Source organism: Microcaecilia unicolor, chromosome 3, assembly GCF_901765095.1.
Source record: "Microcaecilia unicolor chromosome 3, aMicUni1.1, whole genome shotgun sequence".
In the NCBI taxonomy this organism is placed as follows: Eukaryota; Metazoa; Chordata; class Amphibia; order Gymnophiona; family Siphonopidae; genus Microcaecilia; species Microcaecilia unicolor.
In genome coordinates, this window is record NC_044033.1 from 371,657,764 (window position 1) to 371,672,706 (window position 14,943).

Here is a 14,943-nt window from a genome sequence, read left to right on the forward strand (position 1 = left end):
GTGGGAAGTGACAGGTTATGGGGGTATGAGTGGGGACAGCAAGTTGCAGGTAGTGCATGGTAACAGTGGATGTTGTTACTGATACATAAGCACAGATACACTTACTGCCTCCTAGATATGGGGTATTAAGTGCACCTGTGTTGTCTGACACTGTGCTTATACTACATGCTAAGCGGCAATTCTATAAATCAGGTGCTAACATTTAAATGTGTTAAAACAAACCAGAGAAAATATTTCTTCACTCAATGTGTAATTAAACTCTGGAATTCGTTGCCAGAGAATGTGGTAAAAGCAGTTAGCTTAGCAGGGTTTAAAAAAGGTTTGGATAATTTCCTAAAAGAAAAGTTCATATGCCATTATAAAGATGGACTTGGAAAAATCCACTGCTAATTTCTAGAATAAGCAGCATAAAATCTATGTTACTGTTTTGGGATCTTGCCAGGTACTTGTGACCTGAATTGGCCACTGTTGGAAACAGGATACTGGGGTTGATGGACCTTTGCTCTGTCTCAGTATGACAATGCTCATGTCCTTATGTTCTTACATTTAGAATACTAGCATATACTTGTGCTTGTGTCAAATTTGTGCCTATATGCTAGTGTATAAATAAATATCTATCTTGGCTAGAGTGTTTATGTAGATTAACTCCTGTAGGAGTGTGTTCTCACTGTATTATATGCGGAGGAATAGATGTTGTTGCAGCCCACAACCATCAGTAGTTTTGTTGAGTTAATCTACATGTCTGCACACTGTCCCTGCTACTTTTGTGACCCCTGACGCAGGTGCTGTGCGCCGAAACACTGCCCGTGTCGGGTCTTTTTGAAGATTATTTTATAAAGGTATATGATTAAAGGAACTGTGTCCCTATTTTTGAGGCTCCTGGTACTTTATTTTTGTTTGTTGGACTTTTGTTTGTACTTTGCTCCCTCTCTTTGCTGAACTACACACTACTGCAGTCCACATTTTACCACGGCTTAGTAAAAGTACCCCAGAATGCTATAATGTAGCACTTACCTTCAGTATTCAAGCGTCACAGTTGTATCTATCTATCTACAAGGCATACGCAACGCTGTACACCATACACAGAAGACAGTCCCTGCTCTGCTCAATAGCTGGCATAAGTGCCCGCACCTAAATTGTAGGTGTGCATATACACAGTTGGACCTAGAGGGGCATAATCGAATGCGAACGCCTATGTGTAAGAACGTCCATCTCCGAGAACGGGTCCGTGAAGGGGCGGGCCGAACCGTATTTTCGAAAAAAATGGACGTCTATCTTTTTTTTGCGAAAATACGGTTTGTGCCAGGCAAATGCATTGGATTTGGTCGTTTTTTGAGCTGGGCGTTTTCGTTTTTTAGCGATAATCGAAACCGAAGCGGCCCAGCTCAAAAATGACCAAATCCAAGGCATTTGTTCGTGGGAGGGGCCAGGATTCGTAGTGCACTGGTCCCCCTCACATGCCAGGACACCAACCGGGCACCCTAGGGGGCACTTTTACAAAAAAAAAAAAAAAAAAGTAAAAGAGCTCCCAGGTGCATAGCATCCTTCCCTTGTGTGTTGAGCCCCCCAAATCCCCCCAAACCCACTGCCCACAAGTCTACACTATTACCATAGCCCTAAGGGGTGAAGGGGGTCACCTACATGTGGGTACAGTGGGTTTGGGGGGGGGGTTGGAGGACTCAGCATTAAGCAGCACAAGTGTAACAGGTAGGGGGGATGGGCCTGGGTCCACCTGCCTGAAGTCCACTGCACCCCCCTAACAACTGCTCCAGTGACCTGCATACTGCTGTCAGGGAGCTGAGTATGACATTTGAGGGTGAAAATAGAAAGTTGTGAAACTTCATTTTTTTTGTGGTGGGAGGGGGTTAGTGACCACTGGGGGAGTCAGGGGAGGTCATCCCTGATTCCCTCTGGTGGTCATCTGGTCATTTAGGGCACTTTTTGGGGCCTTATTCTCCATTATCGGTGAAATGCGCCCATCTCTGTTCGGCCGATAACCATGCCCCAGTTCCGCCTTCGCCACACCTCTGACACGCCCCCATCAACTTTGTCCGCATCCGCGACAGAGTGCAGTTGAAAACGTCCAAAATCAGCTTTCGATTATACCGATTTATTCATTTTTGGGAGATAAACGTCTATCTCCCGATTTGGGTCGCAATATAGGTGTTTTTCTCTTTCGATTATAAGCAGGCTATTATTTTAAAAAGGAAAGTAGTCATCTATGTTCTTTGTAGACTAGGCAGCTACCAGGCACCCCGTTCATGAATTCCCCTTCCACAGGTTTTTTATGTGCAGTAATTATGGTAGAACTTCTTTATAAGGGACTTCTGGGGACTGTCAAAAATAGTCCTTTATATCCGATGTCCATTATATCCAAACAGTGCTACAAAGAACTTTTTTTTTCACTCAATGAAAGCTCACACCCAAGTTTTGTTTCAAACTAGGGGCCATGTTTACTAAAGCGCTTTAGTGTTTTTAACGTGCCTACACTTAGTGCGCACACTAACCATGTAGGCGCCTACAGGGATATTGTAGGTATGTACATGGTTAACGCGCATACATGGTTAACGCGCGTTAAATATGTTAACGCGCCTATAACACTGATTAGTAAACAGGGCCCTAGGTTTATTGTTAACAACAAAATGTAAAGTACTGTATATGTAAATGCAAAGAAGTTTACTACTTATCGTTAATAGCGGCAAACCCTTGTAAACATAGATCAGCTAACACTCACTCTCAATGGTATATCTAGAACCTTATATTATTAATTTTTTATTATTGTTTTATCATTTTTAGGAGGAAAAGATCTCGGACAATCAACTAGTGCTGTTTCCAGCTTGCAGTCTAATGGCCGCTTCTTTGAGTTGATTTCTTCATCACTGATCTTTAAAAAACCCTTGTTTTGCTTATCTTTAATGTGGCTTTCACAAATTGATAATTTTTCATAAAATCTTTATATGAACAACTGGAATGAAATTTATCTGGCACAGTTCAATCCTGACAGCCCAACAGAGCACTACTGTTTCATCTTTGCTTTTCAAAGGCTAACATCTGAATCTTCGCCAGTTCAACCTTAACCCGTGCTGTATCGGTTCAGTCCCGATTGAACTCAAGGCAACCTATGCCAGATAAGTGCAACCAAAGAACTCCCTGCCTGAGAATAAAAGCCAAATGATACTTTAAAAAATGGGGGAAGTTAACACCTCCCTTGATTTTTCCAATTGAAGAAGGAGTCGACTCTTGAAGGAAATTGCGGATTGGGAAACACGAGGGGGCCCTTGTTTTGTTGGAAGCGATTTTGAAAATCATGTGGGATTACAGTTTCATGAACACCACCAGATAAGTTATTAAGGGTTCCCTTGGATATTTTATGGAGTTGTGGAAATAAGTTTTGAATGTTATAATTTTTTTGGGACACGGTTAAAAGAGCATTAAGTCTTTTGAATTGTTGTTGATGGATGACCAGAGTTTTAGCTTTTTTCATTAGTGGTTTTTTCTCTCCACCATTGAGAGTTGTTTTCCTCTGATGTTTTTGCAATCTACTGGTCAGCGCCTGTGATACAAGCCCATAGCTGAACTGTGTGTTTGTGTACAAGTTTTAGGCTTGTTGCTGGCTCAGGGTAATTGAGGCTCATTTGATTAATAGTTATTCTGTTTCATTACGTGATGCCCTTTTCCCAGTGTACATTTAGGCAAAGCAATAGTTTGTAGTTAATTTAGTTTCTAATTGAGCAATGTCACCTTCCAGGGCAGTTAAAGAACTCTTTCTTATATTGTTTAATTGAGCAGTAAAGTTAATAACCGTGTCCCTAAGGGTAGCTTTCATAACATTCCAGTTTACATGTTGAGGGACAGGTACTGTTTCATTAAAATGAAAATGCTCCTTAATGGAGGAACTCAATAATTCTATAAATTTAGTATTTTAAAGGACTGCATTATTGAACCTCCATATTGGGGGCTTATTAGTAGGAAGAAAACCTTAGAAAATCAGCGAAATGTCAGCATGATCTGAAACAACAATATTACCAGTCTGTGCTGCTTCAATACCCATAACTAAAGATTTGGAAACTAAAGTATAATCAATCTGTGAACAAGTTTGATGCACCTGAGAAATAAAAGTATAATCCTTACCATCCGGATTAAGGATTCTCCACAGATCAACAAGTCCTAGTATAGATGAAAAGGATCTAGCATCTATTTTGTATGGACTCAAGATACTCTAGTGACATCAAGAAAAGGATCTAGGACTTGATTATAATCTCCTATTACAACAAACTCACAAGGAGACAATAGTGGCAAGTTCTGCAAAGAATTGGGAAGCAGGACAAGTAAGCGCATATATATTAACCAATACAAGCTCTCTACCGCCCATTTTTATTTTTAATAATACCCATCTACCATTTTTATCAAATTGATAATCTATTATATCTAAATGAGCAGACTTATTAATCAGAGTAACCACTCCACATTTCCACCCTACAGTAGGAGTTGAATAACATTCTTTTACTCATCCCACAATTTTCAGGCTTCTTCAATAGATATACGGGTTTCTTGAAGACAACATATTTCTGCTTTGGCTTTTTTCAAATAAGAAAGTATGGGTGGTTAAGACCATTTACATTTAGTGACACAATTTTTAGCCCTAATACAGCGAAGAAGAAAGATGTTGAAAAGTCCTATAAAGACAAAGAACATTACTACTGTAGTACACCTTAGTAAACTCGAAATTGCATCCTCAGAACAATATAAGAAAATATAATTAAAAATGTCATGGCTTTACTTTTAAGTGCCCTTTCCTCCATGACCTCGATATATTTTAACTTTGCATGCTTTCATTCTCTTTTGGAATACTGGTCGCCATTATTGTTCTGGCTGTCCACCCCTAGTTAAAAGTACACATGCTATTTATAGCCATGCGAAAAAGTGAGCAGTTCAGCTCATGGAGACATGTATGCACCTGCAGGATTTTCACAGGGAAACTGAGAGTCTTCAATGCACTGGAAGCCCCAGTAGTCTGGTGAAAATGACGCTCCAACCACATGCTGAAGTTGTGAAGATAAATGAAACATGCAGGGTGGGTTCCTTTTTCCAGCATGTGAATACAGAGTAATGTATAAGCAATTTGTGTGCATGGGGAGTTAGCAGGCTATAAATACCATATTATATCACATCATTACTTTCAGACACCAACATAAGTTTCTAAATAACTCAAGGGGTCCTTTACAAAGCTGCAGTAGCGTTTTTAGCATGTGCTACTGATTAGTGCACGCTAAATGCTCAGACACCCATAGGAATATATGGGCCTCTCTAGCATTTAGTGCATGCTTATTTTTAGAGTGCGATAAAAACGCTACCGCAGCTTAGCAAAGGCCCACTTATTTAATATCGGATACAGCAACACTGAATAACTGAGACAGAAAATAATAGAAAAAGCAGTTCCTTTGGTGCAAGGACCAAAACCATTCTCTGTTTCCTTACCTCCCATTTTCCCGGATCTGGAGTCTCAATCACATGCCTGAATTTCCTTGTCCCTCTCATTCTCCTAATCCAGTGCTGACAAAGGGACCCAGATGCAGTGGGAACAGTCTTGTAACCAGCCTCAACCTAGGAAAACTGCAAACTGCTCTCGATCTACTGTGTATTCTTTGTGTTCTCTGAGGTCCTTAAGCTGCCCTGTGGATTCTCTGAGTGGGGTAAAGTCCCTATGCTACCACTCGTCTCTTCTTCACTCTGACCTGGTGTACACTCAGGTTGGACTTGTTTGTTTCCAGGTTATCAGATTCCCCTTGTAATGATTAATCAGCGCCACTAAACTTCAAACTCCCTATGTTTCTAGTGCTCCCACTGTTGTCGGCCTGTTCTGGCAGAGTTCAGGGAAAGGCAAGCATGCACACCCCCTCCCATCCCACAGGAAAATCATGCCAAGATCAAGATGAAGGCTTGCATCAGTCATGCGCCCTGTACATCTGCCAGAGTGTCTGGCAGGGCATCTCAAGGCCCTTGTGTTCCCACAGTGCCACATAAACTTTCTATAAATGTATATTTCTTTCTATAACATAAGTCTCTTACCTGTAAGTTATGCCGAACTGCCAGAGCTGTAGTGTAGAAACACAGGGGAAACTCTCAAAAAATGCACCTAACTGTAAAGTCTGCAGGCACTTTGGAGGTAATTCTATAAAGTAGGGCTAACATTTACCTACCATACCAGTTGTATGCATAATTGTTGAGATTGCTAGCATATATTGACAGGGTTTGCATCTGCATTCCCCCCCCCCCCCTTCTCCTTCTCATGCATCTTTCCCTGCTGGCCTGGCCCTGCAAAGATTGGCAATTCCCTCCCTCCCCCCCCCCCCCCCCCGCTCCTCCCAGCACTGTACCATAAAATCACTTTCCTTGATCCTGGGGAACTGAGTTCGATTCCCAATGCAGCTCCTTGTGACTCTGGGCAAGTCACTTTGAGGCAGTGGGCATAATTATACATATATAAGAAATTATATTAATTGTTAATTCTGTTTAAAAATCTGGGGTTTAAAAACTTGGTGTTTGAATTCAACTATTTCACCCTGCAAGTGAAGGAATGCCAGCTGGATTTAATTACTTAGAAAGTTTTGGCTAAGCTAAAGGTTAGAAAGGTCAGAGAGAGAAACTTCTTTCACCCTTTGTGATTGATGGATTGCTAATGCTAGCTAGCACATCTGTATACTATTATGAATGAACAAAGCATGAGCCAGACATGCTGTAGTTTAAAAGTAGTTTAAAGCTGGTTAAATAATTTTAGAAGTTCTTGATATGTAGATATTCTTGAATTCTGATTTCTGTGTATTTTAGAATATGTCTTATAAGGATGCTTATTTAGAATATGTTTAGTCTGTGTAGTTAATATGTAGAATACCTTTTTAAATCTAATGTTTGTTCAACTCTTTGCCTTACGTTCTGAGTAGGACTGCAGTGAAAAGGTCAAGCATCTGGTTTGACTTATGTACAGTCCTAGCTGGTTCAGTGTATGAAGCTGGTGGGTGAAAAAGGTCAGGAAAAGTCTTCTCCTTGATTAATTATAGCTAAGTATAGGAATGGTCCTGAAAGTAATAACAAACTATATCTGTATGCTATTAAGTAAGACTGGCCCTTGACCCCTTAATGAATGCCAGAGTTCAGTTAGCAGTTAGTATGAACCAGACTAGGAATATGAGAATAATAAATGTCAGATTGGCCCCTTCGCCCCTCAATGAACCTAAGTTAATCATAATAAAATGTAAGAGACTGGTGCCAAAATGTCTGGTGTGAGAGGCCCCAGGTCATAGGTCAGTTTAGGATATGTCTGGAACCTATGTAACTGATATTTGGAATATATGTATGGTAATAATTAGTTCAGACAGGGTAATTAATCTATTCTTTACCATCTGGAAAGTAAGGGGGGCTAGAGAGGGGGATAGCACTGTATATAAGTGGGAGTAGAAGCAGCTTACGTCAGAAGGAACAGACAGAAGAGGGAGAGACAGCAGCAGAAGAGAAGGAACAGACAGAAGAGGGAGAGACAGCAGCAGAAGAGAAGGAGCTGAGACAGAAGCCACAAAGACACAGAGAGCTGAGGAAGAGAAGAAGAGACTTAATGCTGATGTTCTACTTTGTTTGCTGGCAAATAAAGAAGATTTCTCCCTCATTCTGGTGTGTGCTGTTTGACTCCTGAAGTACCACAGATTCTGCTAACAATAGGGGTAATTCATGCATCAATTCCTGCAACAACTTAACCCTCCATTGCCCCTGGTACCAAAAAAGTACCTGAATATACTATGTAAACCGCTTTGAATGTAGTTGCAAAAACCACAGAAAGGCGGTATATCAAGTCCCATTTCTCTTTCCCTTGCAGCTTCAGTGGTAGCAGTATTCATAGGCTACCTGTGGCCTGCACTGAGGATTTCTTTCTGAACCACCCCACCCTTCAGAAAACAGGAAGTTACATCAAAAGGGGGCGGGACTGTTCAGAGAGAAAGCCCTGTGTAGGCCGTAGGCAGCCCATGAGTGCCACTCTTGCTGGCACTGCCTGGGTGAAGACTGGAGGTGATTTTAAGGTATGGTAGGGAGAGTAGGAGTGGGGGAAGGTAGATTATTGCAGATCTTTGGGAGGCTGAACTGGGAAGGGAATGGAGATATGTGGTGGGAGGAAGAAGAGAGGGACTGACTGGGGGTGAGAATGCAACACGTGCACCTTGATTGGATAGTCCACTGTGCACATAGTTTGCAAATAGGTGTACACATAGGGGGTAATTCTGTATAGTGCACTATTTGTGCTTGTGAAGAAGTCTATAGGAAGTTGCTGCTCCCTCTTAATGATACTCCCTCACAGTTGCAGAACCACCTTAACCCTCATGCTCCCACTCATGGGGAGGAGCCACAGGAAAGGTGGAGCTGGGAGGGTGTAGCCCAAGGATTATAAGAGCTCAGGGCACAACTAGGTCGAGGAGGCCTAGAGGGAAGAAGAGGAACCCTACTGCCTAGGGTGCCCACCATATACATGTGACTTCCAGACGCTTACAGGCATTATTTTCAGGTAGGCCAAGTTCATATTGGAACCGTGCAGAACTTTGTTTGAAAATTGGGATGGAGGCCGGCTGGTGGATGTTATTTTGTGAGAGGCAGAACTTTATCACTGGGACCCAGGCCAGAGTCAAGCTGAGTATACCAGGGGTGTAGCTATGGGAGACCACGGGGGCCTGGGCCCCCGCAAATTTTGTCTGGGCCCCTGGTTTGGCTGGTGGAGGTCCCCAACTCCCGCCAGCCGAAGCCTTCTTCAGCGTGTTCCTGCCCTGCTCTTCTTCTTGCTCCTCCTGTCCTGTGCACGCTGACGTTCCTTTATGTGAAACTGAGGAGCGTCAGCGTGCACAGGACAGGAGGAGCAAGAAGAAAGAATAGTAGGGCAGGAACGCAGCTGCACTGGAGACCGGCGCTGAAGAAACAATTCCCATCCGGCAGCACCGGCATCTTCTCTTTACTGTGGCCTTCTTCATGGAAAGGGTGGTGAATTCGTGGAATGGCCTCCCATTGGACGTGGTAGAGATGAGAACTCTATCTGAATTCAAGAGAGTTTGGGACAAGTACATAGGATCTCTGAGGGAGTGAAAGGGAGAGTAGATGGCATGGATGGGCAGACTGGATAGGCCATAAGGTCTTTGTCTACTTACATTTTTCTATGTTTCTACAATATGTAGGCAATTCTACAAGTGGGTACTTCCAATTAGGTACCCTGATGATACGCAGTAAAAGCCTATTCTATAAGGGCACCTGGGCACCCAATGCTAGCATAACCTAGTACTGGGGCATCTAACATTTAGACTTGGTGCAACTACAGCAGGGACTTACAGTATTCTGTAAGTTACGTGTGTAAGTGGAAGCGCCGCCCATGCTTCCAATGTGTACACCCCCTTTACATTCGTGTGTTATGACACTTATGCGCTCCCTTACAGAATAGTGCGTAGGGTCCTGCTGTCACTTTGGCATGAAAGTGTTAGTATTCTGTACATTAACGTGTGCAAGGGGCCCATAAATGTAGGCACATAATTATACCCGTGCACATACTGGGCACTTCTCATAGATCCCATTATTATACTTAACACCCTGTTTAGTGCAAGGAAATACCTTTCAACATTGTCCATAGAGTGGGAGGAATACCTTTGAAAACAAAGCTCAGTGTGCTTGTTGGGCATACCCCCAGGAGCATTCATTTTGTATTTGGGCTCTAATCTCTGAGTGTTACCTCTAGTCAGCCGCTTCTCATAAGGTGTCTGGATAGGAGATGGCTTTTGCCTCACCTTTTCCAGAACAAGCTGAACTAGTCCTGGTTTCTACCTCCTCATCTTATTCCACATACGGACTTGAAAATATGATTTTTGGAAGAGAATGAGAGTTCCAGTCTTCATTTAGTTTTCTGGTCCAATCCAACTCCCTTTGATTATATAGCACCAATTTAGACATAGCAATCATACATCACGTATAAATGAAGATAAAAACAGGTCCAATAAACTAGAAATTGAAATGCACCAGTAAGACAATACAATTTAAATGAACTCTTTCTAGGTTTTTATTTTCCTGTGAACAACATATGAAACCAGCGATCTAAGATCAGAAGGCAAGTTAGTAAATCATTCTACAGACCTATCTTTCTTATTTCTTACATAGTAATATGTTAAATTAGAACAAACCTCTTACTCTGTTCATAATTATACCTTTTGCAATATAATGTAAGCCACATTGAGCCTGCAAATAGGTGGGAAAATGTGGGGTACAAATGTGCAAATAAATAAATAAATTGTTCTTTTATAACATAAGGCCTTTACCGTGAGGAAGTAAAGATGTGGATTTTTTTTTTACTATATTAACTATCCTGCTTATAATCGACTGAGAAAAACGCCCAAGTTCCGACCTAAATCGGGAGATGGCCGTTTATCTCACAAAAACGAATAACGCGGTATAATCGAAACCCGAACTTGGACGTTTTCAACTGCACTCCATCGCGGAAGTGTACAAAGTTGATGGGGGCGTGTCAGAGGCGTGGTGAAGGCGGGACTGGGTCGTGGTTATCACCCGAACAGAGATGGGCGCCTTTCGCCGATAATGGAAAAAAAGTATGCGTTTGTAGCTAGAATTTAGGGCACTTTTCCTGGACCCTGTTTTTTCACGAATAAGGCCCCCAAAAGTGCCCTAAATGACCAGATTACCACCAGAGGGAATCGGGGATGACCTCCCCTGACTCCCCCAGTGGTCACTAACCCCCTCCCACCACAAAAAAATGATGTTTCACAACTTTTTATTTTCACCCTCAAATGTCATACCCACCTCCCTGGCAGCAGTATGCAGGTCCCTGGAGCAGTTGTTAGGGGGTGCAGTGGACTTCAGGCAGGTGGACCCAGGCCCATCCCACCCTACCTGTTACAATTGTGCTGCTTAATGCTTAGTTGTCCAACCCCCCAAACACACTGTACCCACATGTAGGTGCCCCCCTTCACCCCTTAGGGCTATAGTAATGGTGTAGACTTGTGGGCAGTGGGTTTTGAGGGGGATTTGGGGGGCTCAACACACAAGGGAAGGGTGCTATGCACCTGGGAGCTCTTTTACCTTTTTTTTGTTTTTGTAAAAGTGCTCCCTAGGGTGCCCGGTTGGTGTCCTGGCATGTGAGGGGGACCAGTGCACTACGAATCCTGGCCCCTCCCACAAACAAATGCCTTGGATTTATTCGTTTTTGAGCTGGGCGCTTTCATTTTCCATTATCGCTGAAAAACAAAAACGCCCAGCTCACAAATTGTCGAATAAAACATGGATGTCTATTTTTTTCGAAAATACGGTTCGGTCCGCCCCTTCACGGACCCGTTCTCGGAGATAAACGCCCATGGAGATAGACGTTTTCGTTCGATTATGCCCCTCCCCGTATTCTAGATGCAGAATGTAATAACAGACAAGTAGGATAATTTGGCACAGCAGAGCAGTAAGTAGCCTAATGGTTAGAGCACAGAGCACAAGTACAAATCCCACGGCAGCGCCTTGTGGCCTTGGACAGATCACATAGCCCTGTATCATGCCAAGAAAACCACCAGGCATTAACTGTCACTCAAGAGCAGTACCAGGCCAGTGCAACACAAACCAGAGCTGTATCAGGTGTTTCATCTGGGTGCTTGTATAGAAAAATAAATTGGAAATCTTCTAGCACTCAACACGTAGCACCTATTGAGCATTAATGGAGGCTACAACATGGCCCTATGACAAAGCTCGGCAAGCCCCAGAGCTAGGAGCAGCCTTATGTGGTTGTGGAGGACAGCATGAAGGGGCCAGAAGGCAAAAGCAACATGTATGCTGCCCTCTACCACTTGTCAGGCAACAGAAAATCTTCCAGGGGTGGTACAAGTACAGAGGTTGGTGGGTGAAGCAGTGATGGTGCAGTCATAAATGCACTGGAGGGAAATCCCAGTGTGAGGCAACTGGTCTGCCGAAGCAGCTGCCTATACAAGAGATCACCCCGAGCAATCGTACATCAATTTGATCAAGTTGTATTAACAATGAAAAGTCCCTGTATTTTATACTGATTAATGTTTTGGGGGAATATTTAAAGTTCATAGCTAGTTTGCAGTCTTTTCATAGACAGAGAAGAAATGTCAAATGGACCAGGAGACCCTGGCAAAAGAGATAAGAGAAGACAGAAGAAGACAGAAACCAGAGACCAGGACAAAGACAATTACAAAAATTAAAAGAGCAGACAACAAAAGTAGAAAAAAATAATTGTATTTGTTATTTATTGATAGTACCCTTAAAGAACTGAATTAAATCAAATTGAATCAAAAAATCAATTCATATGAGTGAATCAAATCAAATTTAAAACTTTTCGGCTGAATCAGACAGCACTAGTCTGTAGGTATTCCATTCATCTCCTCCCCTTGGTTCAAGTTAGAAACAACCGTTCTAATCTGTTGAGGTGCATCAACCATCACTAGAAGATTGAGGACCATTGCTAAACACGATGACTGCTGCTAATGTTGCTCGTGTCTGTTCTTAATTCCTAATTTAAAAATCATCTACTGCTTTCTATAATTTAATAGAGTATCTATTGAAACTCTATTAAATTACTGAGAGCAGCAGATGATTTTTAAATTAGGAAGTATTACACTGAGTGGGTTAAATTGAGAGTTGGAGTGTCTGTTCTTAATTCCTTGCAGCTTCACTGACTGTCAGGCCTATATTTCCTATTAGGCATGTGGACGAGTAGAGTTTACTGATGAGAAAAGTGGACTGAGAACGAGGGAAACCAGAGCTCAAGTTCATCTAACATTGCATCAGGTGTTAATGTGTTAATGTGCGTCATTTATCGCAGGTTCCATTTTATGCAATGGGACATATTTACTCCTAACATCATTAGTGTGTGATAATGTGTTATTTTATTTATTTATTTTTGGTACATTTATACCCCACATTTTCCTACTAGTGCGAGCTCAAATGTGGCTTACAATATTACAAAAGGTTACAATGCATGGCGGGTAATGATACAAAAGTCAGAAGGATGGGAAAGGACATAAGGATAGTACACGTTGACTAAACGGGTATAGGCAATGTGAGGAAGGGAGTGACTGAGCATTATTTGGGGGGATAAGCTTTCTCGAACAAAAATGTTTTTTAAGGATCTCTTGAATAGCTGGTGGTCGGCAATCATTTTTAGATGCCTTCGTAGGACATTCCAAGACTTTGGGCTAACGTAGGAGAAAGAAGAGGAAAAGAGCAGTTTGTATTTTACAGACTTGCAGCTTGGGTAATGTAGATTAAGGTAGGATCATGCAGTCTCCGAAGCATTTCTTGATGACAGATCTATCAAATCTAGCATGCAGGCAGGGTAATACGGTCTATAATGGGGAGCCAGTGCAGATTAAAACAGAGAGGTTGAGCATGATCAAAGCGTGTTTTGCCTAAGATTAGCCTTGCAGCTCATTTAAGATTTAATTTATTTATTTAAGATTTATTAACCACCTTTATGAAGAGATACACCCAAGACAGTGTACATCAGGTCTAGTTTAACATAAAACTTACAATGTCATTAACAGCATAACAATAGTAGAATGACCAAATATAAACATAAATACAATATGGGCCCTGTTTACAAAGGCGTGCAAAAAAAATTAGCATGCCCTAACCGTGTAGATGCCCATAATATTCCTATGGGCATTTAAACACCACACGCTAAAAACGCTAGCACACCTTTGTAAACAGGGCCCTAAACAAGGTAAAATTGGAAACGGCAAATTTAAATCTAATAACAGGACTAAGATGAAACAGTATCATTTAAGAGCACCGCAGAACCAACAGATAACAGAAATATGATAAACGTCTGTACAATACAAACAATACCATATGAGAAAGCATGGAAGAAAATTCTCAAATAACATAGATATAATACCAATGAAACACCTAATAAGCCCATCTTAGAACATTCAAATAACACAGATGTGATGCTAATGATTTTCTACAATACAGCTTGCTATGTAGTTGAGGGGCCAAGTGCAGATATATAGGCGGGGACAAAGACCATTGGGATAAACAGATGGGTGGCTAAAGTCAAGGCAACTTCTTTGCACAGTTACACAAGATATGAGGAACTGGTCTAAGGTACAGGATGTGCAACAAGTTAGCCCGGATGAGTGTGTGGTCAGGCTTGGGAGAAGAGCCAGACTTTTACAATATAGCAGCACACGTTAGTAAATCTAGCCTCTAGCAGGGATATGCATTCATTTGAAACAACATTTCCTATGCTATTCTGTATTGTTTATAAACTGAAACAGAAAAAAAATGGTGTTTTTTTTTAAAATTCCGAGTTCTCAGTAGTTTGCACTGTGCCTCCTCAGTGTGCAGCATTAAGACTGCTTAATATAATCACTGCCAGCCCATCCTGCACCATTAAGAGAGTACAAAATTAGCAGGTGGTCTCTGTCATAAAACATACAGGGACAGGTTTAGGAACCTCAACATGTATACGCTGGAAGAGAGGCGGGAGAGAGAGGGGATATGATAGAGACGTTTAAATACCTCAGTGACATTAATGTAACAGGGGGTGGGGCCTTTTTCAAACGAAGAAAATCTCTGGAATGAGAAGGCATAGGATAAAGGTAAGAGAAAATAGGCTTAGGAGGAATCTAAGAAAATATTCTTTGACCGAAAGGGTGGTGGATGCGTGGAATGGCCTCCTGGTGGAGGTCGTGGAGACGAGGACTTTGTCAGAATTTAAGAACGCGTGGGACAGGCTTGTGGGGATCCCTTAGGAAAGGGTTAGTGGTTACTGAGGATGGGCAGACTGGATGAACCATTTGGCCCTTATCTGCCGTCATGTTCTATGTTTCTATGTTTAATTGTGCTAGGAGGGAGGAGGAGGCTCTTTCAATAAGGCCCATCTACCAGCAGAGTTTCTTCTAAGCTGCC

General features: G+C 42.1%; 1 protein-coding gene across 2 annotated transcripts in view; it reads right to left on the bottom strand.

The window, feature by feature from the left end:
- Nucleotides 1–5,723, bottom strand: part of GCKR (glucokinase regulator) — a 63,520-nt gene extending 57,797 nt beyond the window's left edge. For both annotated transcript variants that reach the window (XM_030198581.1, XM_030198580.1), the window contains exon 1: nt 5,479–5,723. In XM_030198581.1, the coding sequence (XP_030054441.1) occupies nt 5,479–5,538 (60 nt within the window). In that variant the 5' untranslated portion in view covers nt 5,539–5,723. The remainder of the gene's footprint in view (nt 1–5,478) is intronic.
- Nucleotides 5,724–14,943: the final 9,220 nt, after the last annotated feature.